The sequence below is a fragment of the Eulemur rufifrons genome, chromosome 28 (assembly GCF_041146395.1).
Source record: "Eulemur rufifrons isolate Redbay chromosome 28, OSU_ERuf_1, whole genome shotgun sequence".
NCBI classification, from domain to species: domain Eukaryota; kingdom Metazoa; phylum Chordata; class Mammalia; order Primates; family Lemuridae; genus Eulemur; species Eulemur rufifrons.
This window is the reverse complement of record NC_091010.1, coordinates 64,775,955-64,792,946: the sequence shown is the minus strand read 5'-3', so window position 1 is coordinate 64,792,946 and position 16,992 is coordinate 64,775,955. Positions and strand designations below refer to the sequence as shown.

The window sequence follows — 16,992 nt, the reverse complement described above, 5'->3', positions numbered from 1 at the left end:
AGCTCAGACTTGCTTGCAGAGTGGGGGGCCGGGAAAGGGGCCCTTCTCTCCTCTCTCTCCGGAGACCTCTGCTGGCTCTGGGATCTGGGATGTCCTGGGGATTTGACAGGCAGGTGGAAGGCCTCCTAGTCCTCCCAGATGGAACCCGCCTCAGCCTGCAGCCTCCTCCTCTCACTGTGGTCACTGGGAGCCTAGAAGACTGGTTCTAAAGGATGGTCTGCACGAGAACAGAGAGACAAAAATGAGGCCAAGAATGGCAGCTGTCCTGGACCAAGCCCTGCCCACGGTGGGGCTCAGAAGTGTGACTCCCTCACTCCCAGGGAAATGGGGAGTCCTTACCCTGGTGCTCGGATTAAGCTCAGTGGCATCCTGGGATCACACCACAGGCCCAAAGGGACTGGGAAGGGGACAGGCCAACCCAGGGTTTGAGTGTCAGTCTGTCCCTGGGGTAGGCATAGCAGCCCCACGAAATTGTCTATACCCAAATCCCTAGAACCTGTGAATAAATTAGGTTAGGTGGCAACATGGACTTTGTAGATGTGATTAAAGTCATCACCTTAACAGGGGGTGATTCTTCTGGATTATCTGGGTGGGCCCATCTAATCAAACGAGGCCTTAGAAGTAGAGAACGTTCTTGAGCTGAATGGAGGAAAGACGTGGCAGGAGGGGAACAGATTTGAAGCTGTGAGAGGGACTCTGAATGCCAGTACTGGCTCTGAGGCCTAAGGCCCACATGCAAGGGGCAGAGGGGGCCTCGAGGAGCCCGGGGAAAGCTCTGGAAGGATGCAGGTGGCCAACAGGAGGAAATACTGGCCTCGGCTGATCTTTAGTAAGTAAACTGCAGCCCACTCCTACAGCTGCAAGGAACTGATTTCAGCCCAGTGACACCTGCATCTTCTAACCTGCAGAGCCGTGGGATGATAAATAGGTATTTGAAGCCACTAAGTTTGTCATAATTTGTTACAGCAGCAATAGAAACCAGTGCAGTCCCTGGTTCCCCAACATCCCAGCATGGAGAGCAGAAGCCACAGGGCTTGGGCACCACATAAAGGACCCACACAAAGGTGACCAAGGGCGAGAGGTACTTTCTCAAAAGGTAGTGAGCTGGACCGTCTCTGGCAGAGAACCTGCTCTTTGATGAACCACCAGCCCTCTTGCGCGTCCTGGGATGGCAACCCTTGGGGTAAATCCACTCTCTCCCACGGTGCAAGAGAATCACAGCCCCAGATGGGAGCAGGGGTCTTCCAGGGGCATGAGGCCCGGCCCCCGGAAATTTTACTCCAAGGAGCCCTGGGGACCTCAGGAATTCCTCATCCACAGTTCCTGAAAGGGGATCGTGGCCAGCGGGGAACGTGCATCTGCGGTGCTGTCTGGGCCGGTTTCGGACTCTAACTTGCCTTAGGACCTGGGGGTCGTGTTTCTACACCTGTAAAACGAAGAAATGCACAGCAGGCCTCAAAGTTTCCTTCTAAGACTGAAACTCCTTAAAGTCTCTGGGGAAGCCGCGCCCAGCAGGGCAGCAGGATGGCCAGTCTTGAGGGGCAGAAGGCAGAGGAGGGCTGGAGACAGTCCCTCGGTGGTGGAGGGGCCCCCAACACCTGCCTCCAGGGCTGCGCCGGCGGGGTCTGAGCGAAAGGGAGGGACGAGGAAGGGCGGGGCCGGCCCCCCTGCGCCCGCCCCGCGCCTCTGCGCGCCCCTCCCCGCCCCGGCCCGGCCCGGCCCTGCCCAGCCCAGCCCAGCCCGCGGGCCGGTCACACGCGCCGCTGGCCGGCCGCCTCCCGCGCCCGGCGAGCCGCGCTGCTGTGTCCCGCGCCCCTGTCCCGCGCCGCCGTCCGCCCGGCGCTCCTGGTGCCGGTGACCCTGCCCGGGGCGCGGGGCGGAGCAGGCATGGCCCGCCGGGGGGCCGCCGCGCCCGCGCTGGCCCTGGTGCTCCTGGCGGTGGCCCTGTCTGGGGTCGGAGCCCAGGGCGCAGCCCTCGAGGACCCCGACTACTACGTGCAGGAGATCTGGAGCCGCGAGCCCGAGCCTGAGCCCTTCTCACCGCCGCTGCCAGCCGGGGCCGGGGCGGAGGAGCGGGAGCCGCGCCCTCCGGAGCCCAAACCGCCCAAGAGGGCCACCAAGCCCAAGAAAGCTCCCAAGAGAGAAAAACTGGCTCTGGAGATGCCTCCACCAGGTAACTTTCTGCGCAGGGCGGCCCGAGGCGACGCCCGTGGTTTCGTGCCTCAAGGGGACAGCTGACTTCCCTTCCTGAGTGTCTGGGACTAGTGAGCCCGAGAACCGACCGTCACTGCCACGGCCTCCGCAGAGACAGCACCTGCGCTTCCCGCCGGCCCCTCCCAGCTCCGCAGAACTTGACCTTGACCCGCTTCCCAGCTCTGGCTCTATCTGCCTGGTAGAGACAGAGCTGTGCGGTTGGGCAGCTGCCAAGGGAGCCGGGTCTCTCTGCCCCAGCTTGAAATCCCTTGGGGGAAGGAGCTCTCTGCAGAAAACTTTTTCCTTTTCTACACACTTCTTCAGTCTTCTTGCGGCGCTTTCTTGAGAGTGAAATTTCAACTTGGTGATGTGAATGACTGGCCTGTTTTGGCAGATAACCTTTCTGGGGAGAGCTCTGAGTGGGCCTTTACCCAACCTGTGTCCCCGCAGCTCCCCCTCCCTTTCAGCGAGTCCCTTGAATCCTCTGCCCTGCTGGGCTGGATGGCGCAGCCTGGGGAGCCCATGCCTGGTCTCTGCTGCAGCCCGGACTCCAGAGCTGCAGAAAGGGCTGACTTCTATCCATCCTCACACCCTTCTCAAATCCATCCTCAGTCTCTGCCAGGCCTGTCGTGGGGAAACTACTTCTGCTGGGTTTGTTACACACCTTGGGAAGTGTGTGCCTTTCTATTAGTTGTTCCAAGTGTTCTCTGCTCCAATTGCAGGGGGCTGCAGGTCTAGTATTGCAATTGAGGGGAGCGAGCAGGATTGTGGCCAAATTCTCCTGCCTTGCAGTGGCTTTCCGGAAAGGAGATTTTTTTTATGTACCACCATGACAGAGCTCCGGGCACAGAAGGCATCGTCTTTGTTTGGGTAAACCGCTCGTGACAGTCAGCAGGCAGGAAGGTGGTGGGGCTGGGGACCCAGAACTCTTGAAAGGGTGGGCCCATCTGCACACCCCGCTTTGTACATGAGCGGAGGCCTTGTCGTGTTTCAATCTGTGGGCAACTTGGAATCTGCAGGCATTTCTGTGAGTTGTAAACAGCCCTGAACAGAACCAGCCAGAATTTCCAGTGTTTCAGGAGGAGCTATGGGGATTAAGGTGTATAAAGGCCACAGTGGTTCAGCCACAGGAGTGGGAGTGGGAAGAGACACTCGTATTTGTAGGATGTCGCTGTGACTGTTAGGAGCTCTATGTTCAATCATCTCATTTACTCCTTTCAGTGGCTCTGGAGGGTGGGTGTTCTTGTTTTTCTGATGAGGAACCTGAGGCTCAGAAAGCTTAAGTAACTTGTGGGGTGTCACTTGCTGACTCGGGAGATTTGAAAGCCTTTCTCCTGTGTTTTTCACCTCGAGGCCTTTTTGGCTAGGTCGTTTGAACCAAATCTGTTTTGTAGGGTCTGGTTTAGCCCAGCACTGGGCATGACAGGGTGGGGTGGGTAGTAGATGCATGTGTTGGGTTCTGGTAGTCACTGGGGTGGTGGCAGGAGGAAAAGGGGGAGAAGCCCCAGATTGGGGTGTGAAGACCATGCCTAACACCCAGGATGAGGGCTCATGCCTCAGCTTCCTGAACTGCAGCTGTGGCATCTGCGAATAGGAAGATTAAAGCCTCACTTTGTCAATTGCTATAAAGGCCTTTCACCAGCAGCTTCCGGGGTGCCTGCCAGCTTATGGTTGTGCTGGTCCTGTGGACCTTCATTCGTTCCATAGGTGGTTACCAAGAGCCTGCTTAGCACCAGTGTCTCGGTGAGGTCCTAGGATAGAGAGCGCAAGAGGGCCCTGGCGCCCGCCCTCATGGAACTCACAGCAGTTAGGGTTGCACAGAAGTGTGGGGTGTTAATGAGATGAATACGGAGGGGAGCTCAGTTGGTCTTGGGGCTTGGGCCATGCTTCCCGGGGCTCTATTGTTCTGGGAACTCTGACTGGTGGCCAGCCATCATTCCCAAGATAGCTTTCTTTCCCTACAGAAAACAGCTCAGAAAGTCACGGCCTGGCCTCAGCAGTGTCCACAGGCTGATGTGTCTGCAGACTCAGACGGTACAATGGGGAGGGAGGTGACTCTCCTTAGTCCTTTGGGCATCAGCACTTGCCAGCCTTGGACTGGGGTCTCTGAAGGAGAAAGCAGGGTGCAACCTCATTTGCAAGAAGAAGGTTGTTTGCTTTTGGAACATCATCTTGCAGGTAGAAACGGGCTGCGAGGGAGGAAGCCTATTGATTCCCGGTGAATAGCCACTTCCCCTGCAGGAAATGGGCTGCCCAGCCCTGCCAGCCTCTGGCATTCGCATGGATCGCGGAGCCCCAAAGGGATAACAGGCCCTTGGAAATTCTAGAGACTCAGATCAGAGGCCTCTTGGGGGAGCTGCCTCTGCCTCCAGGCCTGCTGCTGTTCAGCAGCCTTTCTAATGAATTGCGACAAGCCAAGTGTGATATTTTTCTTATACTTTTAACTGTCTTTTTTTTTTTTGTGTGTGTGTGTGTTTGGTCAGAGGAACCCACCACTCTGGACCCCAAGTGGAGAAGTAGGGGAGACGCTTAAGAATGACCTTCATTAGAGAAGTCAGTGATAGTTTTGTGCAGTGAAACTGCACTAGGAGAAAATTAGTTTTTCCCATGTTAAGTGGTGGCTTAATCTGAGGGCAAGTTCTTGTTCACGGCAGCTTCTGACGGTGAGCTGTCTGACCTCTGTTCACACACTTCCGTGGAGGGGCTCTCACCATTCATTGGATGAACAGTGCTGATTGCTAGAATGCTCTGCCTCATATGGACCTGACAACGTGTTTCTCTCTAATTCCATTTTTTCAGCTGTTTCTAGTCGAATTCCACAGTTTCTAGATCCCTGCAGTTGGAGTGACTGGGGCCCAGGAGTGAGTCTCAGGTCTTCAGTTTTTATTATTGCCAGGGTTAAGGATCAGGTAAGGGGCCACATTTTGGGCATGCTGGTAGATTTGGGGTGTGCTTACTTTGCGTACCATCTCCACATTTATGACCTTGGTTTGTAGCCGTGCTCTTTTTGGAGAAGAAAATAGAACTGAGAAATAAACTATAGCTTTATAACTCACCTTTTCCCTCCCTCTTGACAGTAACAAACAAACAAAATAATAAACTGAATTATTGGTTTGAATAAGTGATTTGAGGATTTTTTGTTCCTTCTGACTTCATTGCACATTGGGTTAGAAGTAGGCTTGGATATGTGGCCTTTAAATTTGGGTTCCTCTTGGTGCTTTGTTCATTGCTTTCTTCAAGCATGGCAAGAATGCACCACTGTTAGAATGTGCCCAAACCCGCATCCCGGCCAGAGTCCTGAGCCCACGGAATTTGCAGGGTTGGCATCAAGCCATGTTTGTTTGTATGTCTGTGCCCAGAATCATTGAGTTTGCATTTTTACAGTGTTCTGCTCCAGTGGTGGGGGAAAATCACCAAAGAGTTGTTATTTGAGCATATTTGGTTGTAAACAAAGTCCTTTCTGTTGTGTGTGCTGCAAACCAGTTGGTGGAAAGGGCTTCACATTTAAGCTTTGCTTCATCTCTTTTCAGAGTGTTTTGCAGTGTTTGGCTTTTGGATGGAAATGTCTTCTCTTGGGCAAAGCTGGAGTGTGAGGATTAGGACAATGTGTTTGTAAATATTTCAATATATATTTTTAAAAACAATCACAATGCTATTAGCACACCTAAACAGTTAACACGAAATCCTTAATGCCAGATTATATGGTCACTTTAAGAGTTAAATCCGAAGTGTTTTATCCAGGTAGACTCCCTACAAAATTCCAAGGGAAAGGACGTCGTTTCCTGTACATTAGCAAGCGGCTTTCTAAGACGCCACCTTCCTTTCCAGAATGCTTTCCAAAGTCAACTACTAATTCTGGCACGTTCCCTCCTGACTGTGCCCACGGCTCTAGAAACCAGGGCTCGTGCATGGATAATAAAGGAGGACACACCCACATGTGGGGAAGCTGGCTTGGACGCTGTGGTTCTTAAAAATAGCCACTGTGTTTCCTCTGTGCCCCAAGTGCCTGTGCCTGCCGGTCTCACGGGGGTTGACGGCAGCCTGGCCTCTGGAGCTTGGATTTTTGAGGTGGGGGGTCTCCTCTGGATGTCCCTGGGGGCCAGGGAGCCTGAGCTCTCAGGCTTGGTGCTACCAGCAATGGCTTCACCCTCTGTGGCCCTCTCAGGCCCCAGCTATGGAAGCTGCTGGTCTGGGATCACAAGACTCATGAAATTAGGGCTTCTTTGGATGGCCACGTGGAAGGGCTGGGTCCACATCTGGCTGGCAGCCAGCTGGCTACTCATTGGGCATCACAGGATGGTTGGCATGGCACAAAACACCTTCAAATGTTAATTTAAGGCTCTGATGTCAGAGATTTGTGTGGAATACCTGATCTTTGCAAGGCATGTGTAGATGATCCACATGAAGTTTGCTCAGGATTCAGAGAGAGCTGGGGTCAAAGTCTGGCTCTGCCATTCACAAGCACGTGTGACTTCTCCAGGCCTCACTTCCTCACTGTGGCATGGGAACAACAGTAACCCAAGTGTCCCAGGCAGGTGTGCGGTGGGATGGGTCAGTGCCCAGCCTCCCACCCTCTGGAGGAGCAGCTCACAGGCACCTTCCTCCCAGTTCCTCGGACGCCACAGCCTGGTCAAGTCCCCGTGGGTCCTGCCAGACACCGCAGCCTGCGTTATTGGTGTTTTCTTTCCCCTTTCTCACTCCCTTTGCCTTTTCACTGCTGCTATGTGAAATCCTCTCTCAGATACAGTGTGTGCCCAAGGCCTTCTTGTCTCGGGCTCTGTTTCCAAGTGGAACCCCAGCTGGGACCGGCAGATACAAACGGGGCCCGGCACGGTGCAGGCACATGCCCACCTGCCTCGCTACCAGGTGTCTGTTCCAGGCAAAGGACTCTATTTGGGTGCAAAACAGGAAAGCGGCTGCTGGCTGCACTGAGAGTGGGAGTGGGGGCCACTAAGGCACTGTGGCACTAGCTGACCCTGCTCGTCCCTCAGGCCCCAGGTCTGATGGAGGCTGTGTCCTCCGCAGCAACGTCTGGCGCAGAGCAGGCGAGGGCTGGCCAGGCTGCCTGCCCAGAGAAGACACAGTGGAGAGGGCCGGTGGGGGGGGATCTTGATTGATTGATTGCTTAATTGATCCACCCGGTCGCCCGGGATCCTTGCTCCTCAGGGAGATGACTGTCCTCAGAATTGGATGAGGGCACAGGTGGTTCCTGCCCACGTGGTGGCCCTTTCCGTGCTAACGTCGCATGGAGCAGGCATTTCTAACTGATTTTGTTTGGGCTTTCACCTGCGGAGTTCCCCTGGCTCTCCCTGCGTGAGGGTCCCAGGAGATCCTCACGTGTTTGCGGTGAGTAGGAAGCTGTGGTTATCGTTTGTCCTGAGGCCGTGAGGCTGCATTTCTGGGGAGCTCCCGAGAACACGTTTGGTTTTTTCTTCCTCCTGATGTGAGTTCCTTAACCAGAAGCAGGCAAGGACCTCAGAGCCCTGGGCAGATCCTTCAAAAGTGGGAATGCACGGCCTGCTTGACTGGAATTTCCTGGGGAAAATGCAAAAATGCAGCAAACCATGTTTTCCAGCTTCTGGAGGGTGCTACTGTAAGGTCTTTGTATAGAGAAGGGAAAAAATAGTTTTCTATTAACCAAGAATTATATTTACCACTGGGGACCAGAATAGAACATGTGGCCTGCATTCAGTTTGCCACTTTTAAGGAATTCTGTTTTGTCACGCGGCCCAGACGGAGACGTTGATTTGGTTCCGGCTCCTCCGGCGCTCCTGCCGCTTGACTTTCTCCTTTCATCTGTGCGACCATATGCCGCCTTTCTTGTCGGAAGAGAGGAAGGGGCTGCGAAGGGGGGCGCTATGTGCTGTCTGGGAAGGGCCCAGATTTGGAGGCAGTCTCCAGCTCTGTCGCCTCCTGGCTCTGTCGGTGACCTGGGGCAGCTCTCTTCTCCTCTCTGAGCCCCCGTGTACCTGTAAATGATCCTCAAGAGGAACTTCCTGCCCTCAGTGGGTCCTTGCCAAGACTGGGTGTTAGAACCGATGTGAAAATGCCTTGTAAGTTGTGAATCACGCTGCACACGTCAGCTGTCCCTCTTCCAGCAGCTGGAGTAGTGCTTTGTGGCATGTGGGCTTGATGGCAGTGTTCACGGGGAGACGATAGAAGCCGTCTTTGTTCAGTGGCACTACAGGTCAGGTGCCATTTGTCCCATCCTTGGGGAAGTCTGTTCTCCACATGTTGGCCCCCGGGGAGATCAAACTCTCCTGGGTAGCAGGACATTTGCCCGACATCTGGACCTTTACTGGGGTCGGAGAGCTGAGCGGGGCTGGGTTTTCTCACAGCCTGGATCTGCATATGGTGTGGTGTTGGGGTGCTCCCTGGGGCATGGTGTTGGGGTGCTCCCTGGGGTGTGGTGTTGGGGTGCTCCCTGGGGCGTGGTGTTGGGGTGCTCCCTGGGGCGTGGTGTTGGGGTGCTCCCTGGGCCGTGGTGTTGGGGTGTTACCTGGGCCGTGGTGTTGGGGTGCTCCCTGGGGCGTGGTGTTGGGGTGCTCCCTGGGGCGTGGTGTTGGGGTGCTCCCTGGGCCGTGGTGTTGGGGTGCTACCTGGGCCGTGGTGTTGGGGTGCTACCTGGGGTGCAGTGTTGGGGTGCTCCCTGGGCCGTGGTGTTGGGGTGCTACCTGGGGTGCAGTGTTGGGGTGCTACTTGGGACGTGGTGTTGGGGTGCTACCTGGGCCGTGGTGTTGGGGTGCTACCTGGGCCGTGGTGTTGGGGTGCTCCCTGGGCCATGCTCTCTGGCTCTCACTCCCCCTGCTTGTCCCCCTGGAGGCTCCAGAGAGGCTGCCCTGACAGAGGGAAGGCTTGCCGTGAATGCTGACTGCTGTGGAAGGCTGGAATGCAACATTCTTTCCCAGAACTTTGGCTTTTTCCTCATGTATTCTATAAATTTTTTTTTTTTGTAAAACATCTTATCTTTTTGCCAAATAGACTCAGCATTATCAAAAGTTATGCCACCTATTTTGCCAAACAACCGTGGTCTTAACAGACGGTCCGTCAGGCTCTTTTGGAGGTGGCCTTCTCTGATGGTTTTCCTGACAGGCGTGATGTTCCCGCCCACCGGAATGGGCCACACCCCGACATGGCATCAAGGCAGATGTGGCGTGTCCAGGTCTCTGGGTCAGCCTTTCTCCTCTGGCTTTTATGAAAGTTTTGCTTTATCGGCTTGTAGACCCTAATCAGGGCACTTAATTTTGTGGGTTTTTTTTCAGCTTACATGAAAAATGAAAGATATTTCCAGCAGGCATCACCTCAGAACATAACAAAAAGAGGATTTCTCTTGGCTGAGCCCAATATAACCTCTGAATTTCTTGAAGATTTAAGGTTTTCTTAATAAGTATACTTTTTTTTGGGGGGGGTGACTATAGATTAATCTGAAATTATTTGTTAATTGGCACAATCCACTAGCTGTTTTTGGTATTTCAACTTGCTTTTTAAAATCCAAACTAAGTGTTTTTCTCCACAGACCTGCTCACCTCGTTTTTGTCTGTTTGGTCATCCCCTGCCTTGCTGGTCTGTTTGTTCATTCCTTCATCCCACCTCTGAGGTCCCAGGCTCTGGAGACAGAGCCGTGAGCAAAGCCAGTCCCTGCCCTCATGAACAGACAGTTCCCATTGCCACTGTGCTGCTGCCTCCCAGGACAGGCGTGCAGAGCTGCGGTGGGGCTGCCGGCGCCCTGCCCAGGTGTTCCTTCCCGCAGGCACCTGTCTTCCAGCTGCGGGGAGTCTCAGCCATGGGTGGCTCACAGCTGCTCCCACCTCTGCAAAAGTGCCCTGGGGAGGCTGCATCTCCCATTCCCCAGGTGGTCAGTTTGTAGCCAGAGGCCAAGTGCAGTAGAGATGGCAGCCCTTCGTTTCAAGTGGGGGCAGCTCTGTGTGCAGTTGCTGCTCCAGAGGTCCCCCGGGATCTGCAGAGCCAGACTCGCGCCAAGACCGCAGCCTTGCTGAGCTCCATCCCCGACCCCATGCTCCTCACCTCCCCCTCTCCCTCCTTCCCTCGATGCGTCATGTGCACCCAAACCCCTGCATCAGGCTCTGCTTAGAGGCAACTTGGCCCAAGACAGGTGCTATTAGAGCCCATCAAAGGAGGATTTGGTTCTGGTGGGGAGGTCAGGAAGACCAGTTTAAGGAGGTGATGCCAGAGCTCAGATTTACAAGATCTGCAGGAGCTACTTAGCTCAGGAGTGAAGGGACGGGCACTCCAGGAAGAGGAGCAGCAGGTGCAACGCTGTGGTGGGGAGGAAGCATGACTGAAGGCTGAGAGGAGGCCAGTGCTGCCGGAGCGGAGAGAGCGGGGCTTGGGGTGAGAAGCAGCTGGGAGGTCAGCAGGAGTGTGGCAGGCAGGCCTCCCAGGCCACAGCAAGGAGGCTTTCCCACTAGGGGCAGCATCATCACACACGGGGACCAAGCCAGGGCCTGGGAGAGTGGGGTGGGAGAAGCCCAGTATGGTGCGAAATGCTAGCTCTGGACTTCCACTTCCTGTCCCAGCAATTATATATGCTATGCCTGGGCCTCAGTCAGGGTCAAATGCACTGTGCACAGCATTCTGCAGTCTTACAGTGGTGACAGCTTGCACAGGTGTACATTGTTTTTATTAGGCGTGTGTATTTTCCTAGGTGTCTATAATAATGTGCTTCCTTTCCTTTAACCAGAGACCCCTTAAAGTCCAAGGCATCATCTTTGAGGTCAGGGGAGCAGAGGGGGAGATGGCTGCTGTGCAGGAGAGGATGGTTGAGTTCTCGGCAACCTGAGTCTTCCCTGACTTATGTGGAAGTAAAGACATCTCTTTCTCTCTCTCCCTTTTTAGGTAAAAAAAACAACAGAAAAGGCATGAGAACCAAGAGCTCTGAGAAGGCTGCCAACGATGATCACAATGTCCCTGTGGCCCATGAAGATGTCAGAGAGAGTAAGTGAAGCTCCCAGAGAGCCCCCGCCCGGGTCCTCTCACCTGGCCAGGGAGGGCGGGAGGGCGCAGGCCCTGGTGCAGCAGCAGGACTACAGGTTCCCTGGCGTGGGGCTGCCCGGGGGCTGCTGTCTATTCTTACCCATCGTGCGGGCTGAGAACTTCCTGGCAGCGTCTGTAGCACATCAGACCTCACAGCCAGGTTTTCCCGATTGATTCGACTAAAGTCATTTCCGAATTTCCTGGAGCTCTGGGTTGCTTTCCCCACCTCTCCCTCCTCGAAGACAACATCGTTTCCTTTCTTGTAGGGCCTCTTAGCTGCCCACAGCCTTGGGTGTGCATTTACTTATTTCCCATCCCGGCCCCAAAGCCTCGGAGCTCAGAGATCAAGTCTGCTTCCAAAATATGCAGTGCTAGGCCTGGCGTCTTACAGTCACATGAACATATTGGGCCTTTACCTACCTGCCTTAGAAAGTTCAAAGGTATTAGTTCTAGACTCATGAGTAAGCTCTGAGCCCACTAGCTATGGCTATTACTATTATTGTATCTTTATTATTCTAAACTGTGGTGTCCAGGATCACATTTCTGCTAATATTAGTAATAGCAGCCACTTATTGAGCATTTGTGTAGTTTCCAGGCACTTGGCCCAATGTTTGACATCTCCCAGGGCCCCTCTGAGTGGGTATTATTATTGTGGTATAGTAGGTATTATTATTATTATCATCCATATCTTACAGATGAGGAAAATGACTTGGTAAGGGGGTAATTTGCCTAGGATTATGCAGCTTGTAGGTGGCACAACAGGGATTTGAACCCAAGATTTTCTCATTCTAGACTTTTTGCTTTGCAATATGGCCTGATCAAAATAAACAGTGCATTTCACAAATTTGCATTTGCAGAGGCAGGACTCATTTCCTGCTGACATGCGAGCCCGTAAGCCGTGTAACAGAGCTGGTTGTCACAGAAGGCACTGCATGTTTCCTTAGGCACAAGGTAACGGATGAGGCCGTGCTTCTAACCAAGAGCTCGCCATCAGAGGAATCACAGAGATGACTAAAGTACCGCTAAAACACAAGCAGAGTCAACAACAGTGAACTTCTGCCGTCACTCGCTCAGTGTAAAGTACATTCCATCTCAGAGTGGGCAGGCGTGTGCCGTGCCCATCGAGAGGATTCCGTATATTAGGGAGAGTGTATGCCCAGCGCGGTGCCAGGCTGTGTTGCTGCTGGTTCGCCCTGACGGTGTGGTGCTTTGGCGGCTCACCTGAATGGGGGCAATGGGACTGCCCGCCTGGAGCGGCCTTGGACGTTGATTTTTTGTGCTCTTGCCTTAGCAGGCTGACACGGCACCAGCTGTTTCCTTAGGATCACAAATGCCACTTGGCTAAGGCTGCTTTGAGTGTTGGCCTCGCCTCTCTGGGTTCTTGCTGCCATCAGCTCTGGGCCTGGTAGTTCTCCATTGTCTTGTTCATTCTTAAATGCTTTCACACATATCTGAAAACATATTTTGTCCAGATTTTTTTAGTAGCTTCCACAGAGGATTGGTTTGAATTATCTTGGTTCTGCATTACCAGAATTGGATGTTATTGAAATTCTGGGAGGCAATTTCAGAAGGATTTTGGAAGGGCCATTTCTATACACACACACACTGACATCTGAACTTGACTCCTTTTCTGCCACAGATATGCCCCCTCCACACACCCCACCCTGCACTGGCCCACTCGGGGCTGTCCCCTGACCTTGGCCTTGCAGCTCTGTCAGGTGAGGGTCGCTGTTCTCAAAGGCAGCCAACATGGCTCTGATTCACTGAATGCTCTAGATGTCATTTTTAGCCTGTGAAACTTCTTCTATTAACAAAAAAAAAGGAGGGGTTGAGGACAATTAAGGACAGAAGCAACTGGCGGATCTCTGATGTGTGGATGGTGGCCGTGGCGGCGATGCGCGTGGTGGCAGGGTGGTGTAGCAGTGAGGGACAGAGGCCTGCGGTCAGGGCTGAGCAAGTGGGGCCTCAGATGTGCACTGGGGCATTTTCAGGACCCTGAGTCCAGCCGCCTCTTAGCACCTCTTGGGGTTGCACTCGGGGGCCTCGAGGGACATGTGGAAGAATGTTGGGGTGCTGAGATGCCAGCTGCGTCACGGTCAAGGTGGTGGCCAGTGCAGATGTTAACCACATCGTGTTGTGTGAGTGGATGGCATTATAAAACTCGTCTCTAATGTGGAAGTCACCCTTGGGGAACATCCACTTTAAGGAAGAGAATATGTCTGTGGCTGCCATTGTGATTAAGGAACAGTGTCAGCTGTGGCAAGTATCCAAAATACATTCTGGATGTTGTTCTATAACAGTTTATGAAGTTGGTTGAGTCATTGCTCTAATTCTTCACCTTTCCCCATGTCCACACCCTTTGCCATGTATTAATAACTTTTCAGTTCCCTTTTTAAAAAGTGAAGTCACTTGGCTTTGGGCTGGTCCATGTGCCTTGTTTAGGCCAACAGACTAAGGTGAAGGGACCATGTGCTCGTTCTGAGCCAAGGCTTTGCTTGTTTCATTTGCTTTGTGGGCCTCTGCCATCTCCATGAGAAGAATGTGCACCCCTAGACCACTGGTCCAAGGAGGCTGAGCGATGAGTGGAACAGATAGGGCCCAACCTGCAGCCCAGGGCCACCCAGCTGAGCCCAGCTGATCTACAGACACCTGAGAAGTAAATGCTGATTGTGTGCTATTAAGAGCCTGGGGCTGTTTGTTACACGGCAATAGCTGACCAATACAATGAAGATAAAGAATAGCCTTGTTTTTTCAAAAGATTCTATGACGTTTTATAATTTAACCACCCAATGATCCACATTTAGGTTGTTTCTAATTTTTTGTTGCTATAACAGCCTTGCAGTGAAATTACCATATGGCCATGTTATTTACCATGCATTGGTTGCAGAATATTTCCTACTTAGCAATTCCCACCATGATTTGGCCCATTTCTGGCCTCGGCTTCCCTTTTTTCTCTGCCAGGTGGGGGCTTTTTTTTCACATGTGTCCTGTGCCTTAATCTCTGCTCACACGTTCTCTCTGCAGGGAATTGGACGGGCTTCTAAGTTAGTGACTGAGAGGGCAGGTGTGGCATCAGATTCTACACTCACTGGCTGCCGAGACTCTGGATAAGTTACTCACTTCTCTGTGACTCAGTTTCCTCCTCTGTAATGTAGGGATAATATCCTCTTTATAGGCATATTGTGGAGATTAAATAATGTCTGCAGAGTGTAGCACACACAGTACAGAGTAAACTCTCAGCAAATGTCAGCTATGACTTTGACTTGCTATCTTGTGATTTTTTTTGTGCTTTAGAACAGGGATTGGCAAACTTCTTTAAAGGATCAGATTGTAAATATTTTATGCTTTATTGGTTAAGAGGCGAAATCAAGGATATTATGTAAGTATTTACATAACCATTTAAAGTGTAATCCTTAAAATATATAAAATTGACTTTTATGTCATGGACCATCCAGAAGCAGGTGGTGGGATGGCTTTGGCCCTCACAGGGGCTATAGCTTGCCATCCCTGCCTTAGAACTTAAGTGTTCTGCAAATGCTGCTTCCAGGAAGCCTTCCCTGATTGCCTCTCTTTTGCTTTCCTGACCCCCGTCCCCTCCTCTTTCATGTCATACTGATTCCTCTGCATAGCGCTTTGGTTCTGAGAGGCTGTGAATGCTTCGAACTTCTGGGCTCAAGCTATCCTCCTGCCTCGGCCTCCCCAAGTGCTAGAATTTTTTATTTATTTTTCTATACTCCATCAACAAAGACCCCAGTTCAAAAACAATAGATCTTCCCTTGTGGGTTTTAATTCTGTCTTTGTAGTTTTAGTTTTCTTGATATTTGGGCTTATTTTACATATTTTTGTATTTAATATATATATATATTTTTTACTTCAGCATTGTTTTTTATGGCTGTGGAAGCCATGTTGCTTGGATTATATATATTTAGGATGAACAATTTCTGAATAAAATATTTTCCTGACATTTACATTAAATCTCTTTTAAAGTTACATCATTTCTCTGAGTCTTTTGGATGGTGTACCTCTTTTTATGTTCTTTTTGTGGCATTTTTGTTCCTTAGAGACTACACATTAGTGTGTGTTCTCTCCTCTTCTTTGAATGAGGCAAGATCCAGCCAGATTTTCTCCGGGAGGGGCAGTCTAGCCTTTTCTCAGATCTATAAATGTTGGCCAGGTCGACACGCGGATCCCCTAGTACAGTCCAGTGCCCGGTTTCTAGCAGTCTTTTGTCTTTTACATATTTTTGCTCTTCTAAGGTGTCCATTTCGAGCCTCCCTCCTATTCCCAGCCAGCAACTGCTACCCCTGCTCCTTCTCAAAGATAAACACCGTCAGAGACTACTTTTGCCTGTTTTTGAACGTAATAAAATTCATGGGATCATACTTTGTATACTTTTTTGTGTCTGGCCTCTTTTGCTCAATATCATATTTATGAAATTCATGCACATTGTTGTACATAGGGTGGTATACTATAGTGTCCTATATTGATTTATAATATGTTATTGCCTAACTATACCACAAGCTATTTATTCATTCTCATATCGGTGAGCATTTGGGTTGTTTTCAGTTTTTGGCTATTGCAAGTAGTGTTGTTAGGATCATTCTTGTATGTGTCTTTTGGTGTATGCATGAATGCGTTTCTGTTGGGTGTAGACCCAGAAGAATTGCTGGATCGTAGGGTATGAGTATTTAATAAGTGCTGCTAGAGATTTTTCCAAATTGATTGTACCAAGTAACACTCATACTAGCAGCGAATGAGAATTTCAGTTGCTTCACTTCCTCATCAGCATTTGATATCGTCAGTCTTTAATTTTATTCAGACTGGTGGATGTACACTGATATCTCATTGTGTTCTTAATTTGCATTTTCCTGATAATAATGACCAATGCTTGCTTGCCATTGGGATAACTTCTTTTGTGAATACCTGCTTAGGTCTTTTGCCATTGTTTCTCCTATTGGTTTATAGGAGGGTTTTCTGTTTGTTTGCTTTTCTTAAAAATGCTCTGGACTTGGTCCTGTGCTGGATATATGCACAGCAAATCTCTTCTCCCTCTCCTTGGCTCACCTTTCACTCTAGCAATGCTGTCTTTTGAATAATATGCTCTTAAGTTTAATATCAACCGATCATCAGTATTTTATGTCGTGGTTAGTACTTTTCGTTTCATGTTAAATTTTTTTTCCTACCCCAAGTTTCCAAAGGTATTTTCCTTTGTTATCTTCTAGCGATAAATTTTCCTTTTACACTAACAAAAGTTTCATTAAAATAATCTGATTTAAACAAAAATATGAAGTAAATACTAGTGCAGGTGGTAGGTACATGGATGTAGAAAAATTCATGAAGATGAAAATAGCAAGTGATTGAGGTTTGAGAATTGCCCTTTTGAACCAATACTTCCTTTGGGGGCTTTATAAGCAATGTATAAAGAACAAAACATCAGTTTTCCGTGATGACGCAGACATGGGGTTATCAGCTATGTTGGGTCACAGTGCACATCCATCCACTATTTTGGGAAACATTGGTGGGCGTTGGGAATTCAAGGCCGAAAACTCATCACTGCCCTTGAGGCTCACAATCTCCGCAGGGAGACAGTTTAACTGCGGCGTTGACGGTGTGAACTCTTTCTGGGAGGCTGGACTCCAGGCAGGGTGGGGAGGGTGGAGTCCAGGGGTGGTGGTGCCGAGGGGAGGCTCGGGAGGCGTTTCAGATGAAGGGGACACCGATCTGGATGTTTAAGGAAATAAGTGGTCAGAGATTTTGAGGCCGAAGGAGGCTCTGACTCCAGACATGAGCCGCCCTGGGCTGAGA

General features: G+C 51.1%; 1 protein-coding gene across 1 annotated transcript in view; it reads left to right on the top strand.

Moving 5' to 3' along the window:
• The first annotated feature begins 1,753 nt into the window (after window positions 1-1,753).
• The window catches only part of CPXM2 (carboxypeptidase X, M14 family member 2), a 92,340-nt gene continuing 77,101 nt past the window's right edge, over window positions 1,754-16,992 (top strand). Inside the window, exons 1-2 of the mRNA XM_069460256.1 lie at window positions 1,754-2,173; window positions 11,050-11,148. Of these exons, the coding sequence (XP_069316357.1) occupies window positions 1,888-2,173; window positions 11,050-11,148 (385 nt within the window). The 5' untranslated portion in view covers window positions 1,754-1,887. The remainder of the gene's footprint in view (window positions 2,174-11,049; window positions 11,149-16,992) is intronic.